Source organism: Callorhinus ursinus, unplaced genomic scaffold, assembly GCF_003265705.2.
Source record: "Callorhinus ursinus isolate GAN/ISIS: 27379988/994484 unplaced genomic scaffold, GSC_fseal_2.0 scaffold26, whole genome shotgun sequence".
NCBI lineage: Eukaryota > Metazoa > Chordata > Mammalia > Carnivora > Otariidae > Callorhinus > Callorhinus ursinus.
The window spans coordinates 7,003,413-7,015,480 of record NW_027397088.1 but is presented as its reverse complement, the minus strand read 5'-3'; the positions used below and the strand labels follow the sequence as shown (position 1 = coordinate 7,015,480).

Genomic DNA, 12,068 nt, shown 5'->3' with positions numbered 1-12,068 from the left:
TAACAAACAAAAAACAGCATATATTGAAAGAACACATTTTGATAAGTTTGATGCACCCATGAAATCATCACCAAAATGAAAATAATGAACATATCTATCATTCCCCAGAAGTTTCCTTTGTAATTTCTCCTTTTGACGAGTCTCTGCTTTCTCTGCCATCCCCAGGCAATCATTGCCCTGCTTTCTGTCATTACACATTGATTTATATTTTCTAGAATTTTACATAAATGGAATCATGCAGTAGGTACTCTTTTTTGTTTAGCTTTTTTCAGTCTTCTTTATCTCATTTTGAGATTCATTCATGCTATTGTTTGTATTCCTTTTTATTGCTGAATAGTGTTCCATTCCTTCTTGCTTCTTATTGCTGAGTAGTGTTCCGTTATATAGCAGAACCACAATTTGTTTATCCACTTACTTTTTTTTTAATTTTGTTATGTTATATTAGTCACCAAACAATACATCATTAGTTTTTGATGTGGTGATCCACGATCCATTGTTTTCGTATAACACCCAGTGCTCCATGCAGTACGGGCCCTCCTTAATACCCACCACCGGGCTAACCACCCCCCTCCCCTCTAAAACCTTGTTTGTTTCTCAGAGCCCATAGTCTCTCATGGTTCATCTCTCCCTCCGATTTCCCCCCCTTCATTTTCCCTTCCTTCTCCTAATGTCCTTCATGCTATTCTTTATGTTCCACAAATAAGTGAAACCATATGATAATTGACTTTCTCTGCTTGACTTATTTCACTTAGCATCATCTCCTCCAGTCCCATCCATGTTGATGCTAAGTTGGGTATTCATCCTTTCTGATGGCTGAGTAATATTCCATTGTATATATGGACCACATCTTCTTTATCCATTCATCTGTTGAAGGGCATCTCGGCTCATTCCACAGTTTGGCTCTTGGGGACATTGCTGCTATGAACATTGGGGTGCATATGGCCCTTTTTTTCACTACATCTGTGTCTTTGGGGTAACTACCCAGGTCCACTTACTTTTTGATAGACCTTTAGGCTGTTTCCAGTTTTTTTTTTCCTCTTACAAATAAAGCTAGGATTATTCATGCAAAAGCTTTTGTATAGACATAAGCTTTTATTTTTCTTAAATACCTAGGAGTGGGATGATAGGTGTATGTTTAATTTTTAAGAATTTTGGCAGAATTTTTAACTGCCGAAGTGATTGTACCATTTTACATCACCACCAGGAGTGTATGAGAGTCCCACATATTCACATCTTCCCCAACACTTGATATGATCAGTCTTTTTATTTTTTGACTTTCTAATAGATGTATAATGTTATATCATTGTGGTTTTAATTTACATTTCCCTCTGACTAATGATGTTGAGCATCTTTGGTTGCATTTGTTTGCCAGCCATGTATCTTCTTTGATGTGGTATCTGTTCAAATATTTTGCCCATGGTTTTAAATTTTATTCATTTTCTTATTACTGAGTTTCTAGTGTTCTTTACATATTCTGAATACAAGTCCCTATCACAAACGATTTATAAACATTTTCCTTCACTCTGGACTTACCTTTGCACTCTCCTATGATGTCTTTTAAAGAGCAAAAGTTTATAATTTGATGAATTCCAATTTGTAGATATTTTCCTTATGAATCATTTTTCTTTTCTTTGCTTTGCTTTTTGGTATTATATATAAAATATCTTTGCCTAACCAAAGGGTATAAAAATTTTTTCCTGTTTTCTTCTGGAAGTTTTACAGTTTTAGGTTTTATATTTAGGTATATGATCCATTTTGAGATATTTTTATATGGCATAAAGTATGAATTAAAGTTCATTTCTGCATATGAATATCCAATTGTTCCAGCACCATTTGTTGTAAATATTATCCTTTGATCATGAAATTATCTTTATGATTTTGTCAAAAATTAGTTAACTATATTTCTGGAGTCTATTTCTGTGTTCTCTATCGTGTTCCATTGGTCTGTTTGCTTGCCTTTATGCAAAATGTTGTCATGCTATTTAATTCAAAAGTATTACGTTTAATTGTACTCAAATTCTATTTAAGTTTTATTTAGTCTTATTAAATTTTGCTTTCACAGAAATAAAAATCTGAATTGCAACAGAAGACATTGTTAAACATCAAATAAATGTTTCTTCACTACAAGAAATACTATTTCTTAACAGATCCCTCTAACATTATTTAAAAACCATTAAAACTATTAAAAGAATAGATTAATTATATATTTTTAGGTTATGTTTTAATTTTAGATGATATCAATTACTAAGAGAGCCTGGCACATTAAAACATCAGCACTTCCATTCTCCCTCTCTTCTTTCCTCCCTCATGTCTAATTTTTTTAAGATTGTTATTATCATATTATCAAGTTTTAAAATTCATATTCATTCTGATACTATAATTCCCAAAAGTCTTTAAACTTATATGGGTTTTTCTCATCACTGGATCTTTTACCACAATGTCTTTGTTTGTGGATTCTTTGTTTGATTCAGCCCTTAATTATCTTGATATCACTTTTCAAGTGGTTTGGTTTTAATGGATACTAAATTCCCTGATAGTCTTCATGTTTGAAAATGAATGCTGGCTGCCTTTATACTTGCAGAACCTCTTAGCTGCATATAAGATTCTTGGGTCAACCTTTCTTTTTCCCAGGACTGTGCAAATATTGATTGACTGTGTTTTGCCATTGAATAGTGCTGCGGAGCAGTCTAAAGGCAGCCTTATTTCCTCCCTTGTTGCTAATTTGCATTTTCTGCCTGTATGACTGAACAATTATTTCTTTATTCTTAAGTTCAAATAGCTTATTGAATTGAAGTTCCTAAGCAATGAGAATTCTGCATCAAATCACGTTGGAGCATAGATTATTCCTTCAAAGTATAGATTCAACTTTTCCTCAGGTACAATTTTCTTATGTCATAAATATATCTTCTGCCTCATTTGTTAGGTTCTCAATTTTTTTAAGATTTTATTTATTTATTTAGAGCATGAGCAGGGGGAGGAGCAGAGGAAGAGGGAGAGAGAGAATCTCAAGCAGACTCCATGCTGAGCTCAGAGCCCAACTCAGGGCTCAATCCCACAACCCTGAGATCATGACCTGACCTGAAATCAAGAGTCGGATGTTTAACCAATTGAACCATCAGATACCACATTGTTGGATTCTCTATTTTAAGGATACTAATTATCCTTATGTTCTATCATCCTTTTTTCCCTGTTACCTCATCTCCAAATAATTTCATCTCTTTATATTTTTCATAGTATTTCCTTATCTCAAGCTTTTCTTCTATGTCATTAATTTTTTTATCATTATTTAAATTCAATTAGCCACACCTAGTACATGTCATTAATTTTATTTTTTACCAGTATCTATTCTGTTTCTTATAGCTTCTACTTTATTTTTAGTTCCATGATCATGTGATTTGGTCCTCAATTTAGTCTTTTAAGTCTGTGATCTCCTAAGATTGTGAGAAAATTCTTTATGTTTCTTAATTTTATTTTCTTCTAAGTATTATTTTTTTCATATTCTGTCTCCCTCTCTTTCCCCTTTCTCTCTTCCTCTCTCCCTCTCTCTCTTTCTGTCCCTCCCTCCTCACTGCTTCTTTTCTTTTTATTCATGTTCATACTTGCAGAATTCTTCTCCACATGTCCTGTTTGTTCTAATATAGTGTAGGTGAAATCTTGACACATCCCAATTAAGATTAGTTTGATTTTTCCTCTGAACTACAGTTTGAGGCCAATGTTTCTCATTCCATCTACTCTCAAGTATGCTAAGAAATGTTGGAGAGTGGGGGGAGATGAGAGATGGCAATGTCTTTTAGAATACATGGGCTCTGCTCTTTCTTTTAAGGTTCTGCTAAATTTCTTATCTGATAATCCACCCCACCTAATTGGAGGTTTATCTCCTTTCCATGGGGGGGGGGGGTAACTCTATGGCTTTATGTCACTTCCCCACTCTAGTTCCAGAATGTCTACCTCTTTAGAGATGCAGACCCATTCTCACCCATTTCTCCACAGCAGTTGTTCCCACTGTTCTGGTCAGAACAAGGAAAAGATCAGCATTTTCATTCCACTAGTTTCTTTCCAGATTTTGAAATACAAATGAGAAGTCTTATGATTTTGTGGACTTGCCAGTAGGGCTTCTGAGACTGGTGGTGAGGGTCAGGAGCTGAGGCATGCTGCCTCTCTATAATCCCCATTTTTTTCTTGGAACCAGATTTTGAAGTTTACTGAATTATGTTATGCCACTGAGGTTGCTCATAATGTCTTTGGGGGGACCTGGTTTTTCACTTTTCCCATATTGTAGGTATTATGGGAAGACAATTTAGTGCAAACTTAATGTAGTTGAATAACACTCCCTGTCCAAAGTCCTGGGCCATATTGTCTCTTAGACACTCACTGGTGAGCAAAGCAAGTCCAAGACATTTCATTCTGACACTGGTCAGAGTTCATGACAGGGTATTAAAACAGTCCACTGTGGCATGAAAAAAAACCAGCATGCCCTTAAAGTGTCCCCAAACATACCTTGTTGTCTAGGGAGGGAGATATTACTTTAACCCTTTACATGTGTCACTAAAGACTTACCTCTTTCCGTATCTGAGCCCCTCAGAAATCAATATTCTAATTAGAAAACAGTAGCTAATCTGACCAAATGCTAATAAATGAGAGTTGTGATTTATCTAGCAACAGGGAAACAACTCAGCATTAACAATTAAAAGGTCTGTAGAGAAGAGAGCTTTTTTTTTTTCTCTCTCTCTCTTCTCCTTAGCTGATTGGGTTCAGCCAGATGCTATAAATAGTCCTCTAGTTAATGGCTATCTGTTTGAAAGTCAGTCATTAGAACCACAGTTTAGGAATTTTTACCTCTGAGATTCATAGGCTCTATTCTATTTCTCAATGATAAGGATAAGGAAATGGTGATGTAAGTTAAATCTGAATCTACTTATCTACAAAGACCAAACTACATCATAGCCTACCAGGGTGCTCCTCGGGCTTTATTTTAACAGATACAGATTTTTAAATAATCAGTTCAACTGCAAGGAGGAGTATTAATCATGAATAGAGCCAAAATGGTTGACTAAAGCCTGTTGCATTCTAGTCATTTTCATATAGTTACAGGATAAAGTCAAAGTTTACATCAAAGGCATGAGTTTGCAATTAGCTGAACAAGGTCCTTCAGAAATCTCCAAAGAATTACTTTTTCTACATTAAACAAATCAACTGAGTAGTTACCTTTACTTTAACCTGAACAAACAGATCAAGGGGGAGAAATAGTATGTCTAAATCAAATTGAATGTTGATCTAGAGAACACTTTCCAGAAGGACCCTCTTTGGGAAATGCCACTCAGTGCTAGAGTAAATCTCATATTTCAGTGGAGGGTTTGTCATTCACAGTAGAAGCACGTTTTAAGTGTTTCCTTTTGGTATTTTCTATTTCACCCAATATGGTCTACTTACATGATACCCATGCAGAGCTCCTAGCAGGTCCCTGAACCTGCCATATTGTTTCATGACACCAAGCATTTATTCAAACTTTTTCCATTATGTAGATGGCCTTGTCTGGCCCTCAACCACTCAAGACCTAGCTTTAACGTAATTTCCCCTGTTCAAAGCCCACTACCACCACCACCCTCCAACCTGAGGAAACTTACTACCACCTCCTTTGGGCCTCCACCTTATCTGTACATCTTTCTGTCTTAACATTAGTATACTTTAATTCCACTTGATTGGTTTCTTGTTCATCTCTCCCCAGGGAGAAGGTCTTATTCCTATTCATATAAACAATAACTATATGCTTGTTGAATATACAAGTGATTATTCAACCACTATTGAGCACCTGCTCTTTGCCATTACTTCTAGAAGTAAAAAAGACGTAGATTTTTTTTTAAATCTCTAGTCTCAATGAATTCATGACCCAGTGGGGGAGACCAGACTCCTCTACAACTAAACTCAGTAAGCCTAAGAGAAGGGTCTGGACAAGTGCTGAGACTGAGCTATTAATTGGCAAGGCAGCGAACATGTAAAATCCCCATGTTTTAATATATCTTCTATGGTTTTCATAATCCAAACACACCTGCTTCAATCATATGTTTCACATTGCTTGCTAATGTCTTCTTGGCATAGTCTAAACCTATGCTTCTCAAATTAACATTCACAGAAATCACCCGGGGATTTTGTTAAAATGCAGACTCTGATTCAGTAGGTCTGTGGCAGGGACTGGGATTCTGCATTCCTAACAAGCTCCCTGAGGATGCCACAGCTGCTGGTCCACAGACCACACTTGAGGATCAAGGCTCTAGACACTTGTCATGTCAACACATAAACATAGTTGAAGTGGCATCAGTTTTTGGAAAAGCTCCCACTCCTCCTTACCTAGGTAGTCTTCTAGGTATAATTAAACATGATGAAAGTTACACCAAGAGAAGTAAGATTCAATAGTGTCTTCCCTCAAAAAACTGATGCCTTGAAATGGTTACTTCTTAGCCATTATAATTTCTAAACATAAGAGGTCTTCGTTCCTGCACTTGAGGTCTATGGCTACCAGAACTCTGTGGTCTGAATGTGTAGCAAGATTTTCCCAAATCTTCAAGATTGCCATTTTTAAATTTCCCCCATACTTATAATACCCAGGACCTTCCTGCAAATGGAGGTCTTTTAAAAAAAACTACAAAACCTTAATCACCTTAAACAATCATAAAGGACAAATATGGTGAAAAATGAAATTAAAGAGAATTTTGGAAAATAAATACCAAGTCATTTTATATATAAAAAACAATCATAAAAGAAATACTTTTTTAATGCAACTCGCTTAAAATAAACATCGTAAGGTATCCATAATAAGAAATCTAGTTTCTTATTAACTCTTAATGGTTCCTATGACATCTATTTACTTTTTCAGTTTGTCAGAGACTGCAATTCATCATCAAAGTCAAAACTCACTAGACCATGAGACTTTGGGCCCCCACCCTACCTATACATTTCTGTCATGTGTCAGTTTTGAATTCTCCTTCCACAAAGGCAAGATCCCTATTTGATCCCTACTTGAGCTGTCCTCTTTTGCAAGTGTTCTTCCTCTTTTCCTCATGACTCCAACCAGACCAAGTGTCCTGTGCATATCTTTTCCTAAGCATGTAGAGAAGACATTACAAGTCTTCGTAGCTGCTATTCAACACCATCTTCATTACAGTAATATGTTATTTGAGAAACAGTCTTGGTTATTTGGTTTTCTCTTGCACAATTAGTTATTGCATCACTTTCCCTAACAACACAACAGTGAATGAAACAGTAGTAGAATTGTTTTTATCATACAGGACATTTGGAAGGCACTGGATGCCTTAGCTTGCTTGATGTCAGAGTATGGAGAGCACTCTTCTAAATGTTCTTTCTTCCTTCTTACCACTCATGGTCTCATTTAGGTTAATGCCAAAGATGATGAAGGCGTCCTTGTTGGATCCTGGGACAATATCTATGCCTATGGTGTCCCCCCATCAGCCTGGACTGGAAGTGTTGACATTCTGTTGGAATACCAGAGTACTAAGAATCCAGTCCAGTATGGTCAATGCTGGGTTTTTGCTGGTGTCTTTAACACATGTAAGTAGCCAATTGAGTAACATTTTTTTAATGTAAAAAGGAATTTTACTTCAATACATTTTATCTATAAACTGGCAAAGAGACCTAGCAACCCTGTTAGCTCTCTAGAATTTATAGATGGCTATTCTGGGATGTAGTCAATGCATAATTAAATTGTACTGGGCCAAATATGCTCATAGTTTCTCTTTGGCTGCAGAATCTTTATAGAAAGAATGATGGACTATTTCCTACATAATCCATCATTCAACACCCAGAGAAATGGGGGTCCTAGGGGCCAAGAAATGATGTGAGGGAAAGGATATGCTATTTTCTTTTCAGTAACCTCCCACATTTTAAAAAGATTAAATTGACAAAATTTAAAATGATAAATAATAATAGATATATACTGCTTATTTGTTATTGAAAAGTGTTATAAATATGTTTATTAGCTTATTATTTACCACTGAGAGGTTTAATAAATATATGCACTTAATTTTAACCCTAGCTGTGGGAGAGATTGTGATGGGTGGTTTCATCTCCATTTTTACATGGGAATCTCAATGCCCCTGAGCAATTAGATATCCGAACTTAATGAACAATCTTTACTCCTCACTTTCCCTTCTGGTTTTTAATCTACCCAACATCTAATCTATAGAGGAAAACATATGGGAACAGAATTATTCTCTTCAACTCCAGGCATCATTTTTTGAAATGCCATTTGCCTGTCTAGGCCCAGACAATATTATTGTTAATTCAGTGAATATTTTTAAAAATACATTCATTTCGGTATGTCTTCATCATTAGTAATGATTTTCATTCACTTGCCATTTCTACAGCCTTGGAGAAAACATTAAGCTCAAGTTGAAGTGTCCTTTCTGCTTGCTCATTAATAAAGAATGTTTTACCTAGTTAGCATTTTTCTTTTAATCAGAAAAATCAAGGAGGGGCTAGAGGCTGGAAGCCAGGATGAGACCTTTTTTTATAAATGATCATGAAGCCTCGCAGTTTTAGCTCAAAGTTGCAACAATCCAAGATTAGTCAGTGATCCAAGTGGGAAGAAATTATGCATCTTGTGCTTTTGTTTTTCTATGGTATTAAACTGAATAAGATTATTTTCTTAGCCAGTTGAGTATACCCAAGGGCTAAGGGAATATATTTCCTGAGAGCAATAAAGGCCAGTGTACCGGTTTCCTAGGTGTGCTGGTCTCTGAGGTTCTAGATAGAAGCTGAACTTCATGATGGGCTAACAATTAGAGGTAGCCCCCCTCCCTCACTATTCCCAAGCCCAGACTATGTAGAGGGTGACTGATGGGAGCAGCTACTCTTAGGAAATGCTTCCAGGAAAACAGAAAGGACCCTCTGCCTTGTGTCTTCCTGCTGTCTAGAATTTCACTATCCCATTGTAATTCCTTCAGGCTTAGAACCAGATAAAATAGTGAACACCTTCCATCCATTTATGCCTTTTGTATTAAAGGGTCATCAGATCTATCCCTGAAAAGAGGCTTTGGTGGTAAGCTAAGAAAAAGAGAGAAGCACATGTGAGGAAGTCACAGTAAGAATAAACCCCAAGAGGGAAGTTGGAAGGGAGGAGGCATAGGTTCCCCAATGTTAGGCTTCACCTGTCTTAAAATTACGAGGTCAGGCAAAATCTGGAACAATTCTCATTCTGTGAGTTAGTGGTAAGCCAGAAATAGAGCTAGAGTGCCAATCATGTTACTGGTAAAACTTTGGCTTGAATAGGGTCTGTGAATCAATACAGGAAGATGGAAGTAGGAAGCAGGTGGTAGCTGCTTTCATTTTTGTTTGGGGTATTAAGATTAAGTCAGTTAATGAGGACACTTGAATGCTACCAGACTCAAGGTTGGACTTCCAAGGTTGTTCTATTGAAGGAGGTGCATAGCCTTTGGTTAAAAATGCTAAACTATTCTGAGAAAAAAAAGGCAAGCCAAGCCATTAATCTTAAAATTGTCAGCTGAATTATTTTCAATGAGCCCTGATGTCTGGCATCCTGGGAGCCAGGGAGGGCATTTGGATTGAGTTTAATCAATAGGTACATATGGCAAAAGATGCATCCAGGTAATTTATTATCTAGCAATTAAAATGAATCTGTGGTGTCACCCTCCACCAAGTGTCATGAGAGCAAATTCCAGCCAGGAGAGCAAACCCCACTGAGGACTTCTGTTATAACTTCCTATTAGCTGAGGGGTTTTTTTTCCCCAGTTAATTTTTTTTTATTAGTTTCAGAGGTAGAATTTAGTAATTCACCAGTTGCATATAACACGCAGTGCTCATTCCATCAAGCACCCTCCTTAATACCCAGGTATCCCTTCCCCCCCCCACCTCCCCTCCAGCAACCCTGTTTGTTTCCTAGAGTTCAGTGTCTCTTATGGTTTGTCTCCCTCTCTGATTTCATCTTATTTTATTTTTCCTTCCCTTCCCCTATGTTCATCTGTTTTGTTCCTTAAATTCCACATACAAGTGAAATCATATGGTATTTATCTTTCTCTGGGGCACCTGAGTGGCTCAGTCAGGTAAGCCTCTGACTTCGGCTCAGGTCATGATCTCAGCGTCCTGGGATCAAGCCCCGCATCAGGCTCCCCACTCAGTAGGGGAATCTGCTTCTCCCTCTCTTTCTCTCTCTGCCCCTCCCCCGGTTTGTGCACTCTCTCTCTCTCAAATAAATAAATAAAATCTAGCTGAGTTTTTTAAAAAAATTTATTTTCAGGAACATAGTTTTATTAGATGGACTAAAATAATACTACTTTAGTGATTGTATGATTAGCACCTAAACAATTAGAACCCCATTATTGGGATTTTAGTACTTTTATTCCATTTATTCTGAATGATCACACAGCAAGGTTCACTCCATAGTCCTGAAGCTTTCTTCGGTATGGAACATTTGATAACATGTGCAAAGGGTTTTTCTTTTTGGTAAAGAAGGAAGTCTCTTATGATAAGGAATTGTTCACTGTATATTTATTAAATTTTGGTGATGGGTTTAGTTGTGGTCTGTCCTTTCCTGCAGTTTTGCGATGCCTTGGGATACCAGCAAGAGTCGTTACTAATTACTTCTCAGCCCATGATAATAATGCCAATTTGCAAATGGACATCTTCCTGGAAGAAGATGGGAACGTGAACTCCAAACTCACCAAGGATTCAGTGTGGTGAGTTTGATTTACAAGGGCACTTCCTGATATCAAATTAGAGTGACAATACACATTAACCACAAGACAGACTGGGTCTAATGTTTCTTTCCCTTCTATTTTAAGGACTGTTCAATACCATAGGCAGAAATGTCTGATTGGTAGAGATTGTTTTTAGCGAATGAATGAGAATTGTTACTGCACAGGCAGTTTGCGTTTCTAGTAATAAAGATCAATCATTGCATTACGACAGCAACCACTGAAAAGGGTCATGGTTTTAGCTATGCCTTTAGGCTAGAGCCCATACTCGTTCCTCTCTACTTTAGTATGAGAATATTATGGTGAGTGGCAGAGGTATTGGACCAGAGTATTCTCTATGTCAATATTCCAGGAATAATATAGCTAACATTTATTAAGCACTTACTATGTTATGTACGTGATTGTATTTTATCCTTTTAACAGCTGTATCATATGGGTGCGTATTAGTATCTCCATTGACAGAGGAGGAAACTAAGGCCCAGAGAGGTTAAAGGAATTTGCTCAAAGTCACACATCTGATAAGCTGGGAATAAAACCCAAGTGCATCTGACCGTGAACCACAATTTTTTTTTTGCCTTTGCATTAGTCGATTGTTCTCTTTTTTTAAAGATTTATTTATTTATTTATTTTAGAGAGAGAGGGAGAGAAAGAGAGTGCACAAGTTGGGGGAGGGGCAGAGAGAGAGAGAATCTTAAGCAGACTCCCTGCTGAGTGTGGAGCCTCACCTGGGTCTCGATCTCACAACCCTGAGATCATGACCTGAGCGAAAATCCAGAGTCAGATGTTCAACTGAGTGAGCCACCCAGGTGCCCTAGGTATTGCTCTTTGAATGTAAAGATGGGGTTCTCCGTGATTTGTGACCTCGTCTTTCAAACGGAGATAGGAATGGGAGTAAAGTTGAAATTGTCACTAATACCAACCACATCATTCTTTCATTGCCCTGAGCAGCTACACCACAAGCTGGCTACAGGGGGTTTAAGATCCCAAAGAAATTTCCCATGTCCGTGGGACCCACTCCGTCCAAAACGATATTCTAAAAAGAGGGGAAAAAAACCAAACATAAGGGATATTTATGAAGGTCTGTATGGGGGAAATTGCCAGGCACTGAACTAGATGGAATATCCAAGCCAAAAGCATGTCACCTAAGGTTGTTCTTTGTAAGTAATAAAGTGAAAAGACTGTCAGTTGTAAAAGCATCCACATGGGGATGGCAAGAAGTTACGAGCTCATTTGAAGAGAAATTAAAAGTTAGAAGTGCCTTAACTCCCCCGTGTTACAGGAATGGATCACAGTGGTAGGAGCAGTATTAACTTGCCAGTACTGGTAAACGCTCATTGGAGGATG

The 12,068-nt window shown here is 37.3% G+C and overlaps 1 protein-coding gene across 1 annotated transcript in view; it reads left to right on the top strand.

Moving 5' to 3' along the window:
* F13A1 (coagulation factor XIII A chain) overlaps window positions 1–12,068 on the top strand; it is a 149,851-nt gene that overhangs the window by 77,747 nt on the left and 60,036 nt on the right. Inside the window, exons 6-7 of the mRNA XM_025890867.2 lie at window positions 7,389–7,563; window positions 10,568–10,706. Coding sequence (XP_025746652.2) covers window positions 7,389–7,563; window positions 10,568–10,706 — 314 coding nt within the window. The remainder of the gene's footprint in view (window positions 1–7,388; window positions 7,564–10,567; window positions 10,707–12,068) is intronic.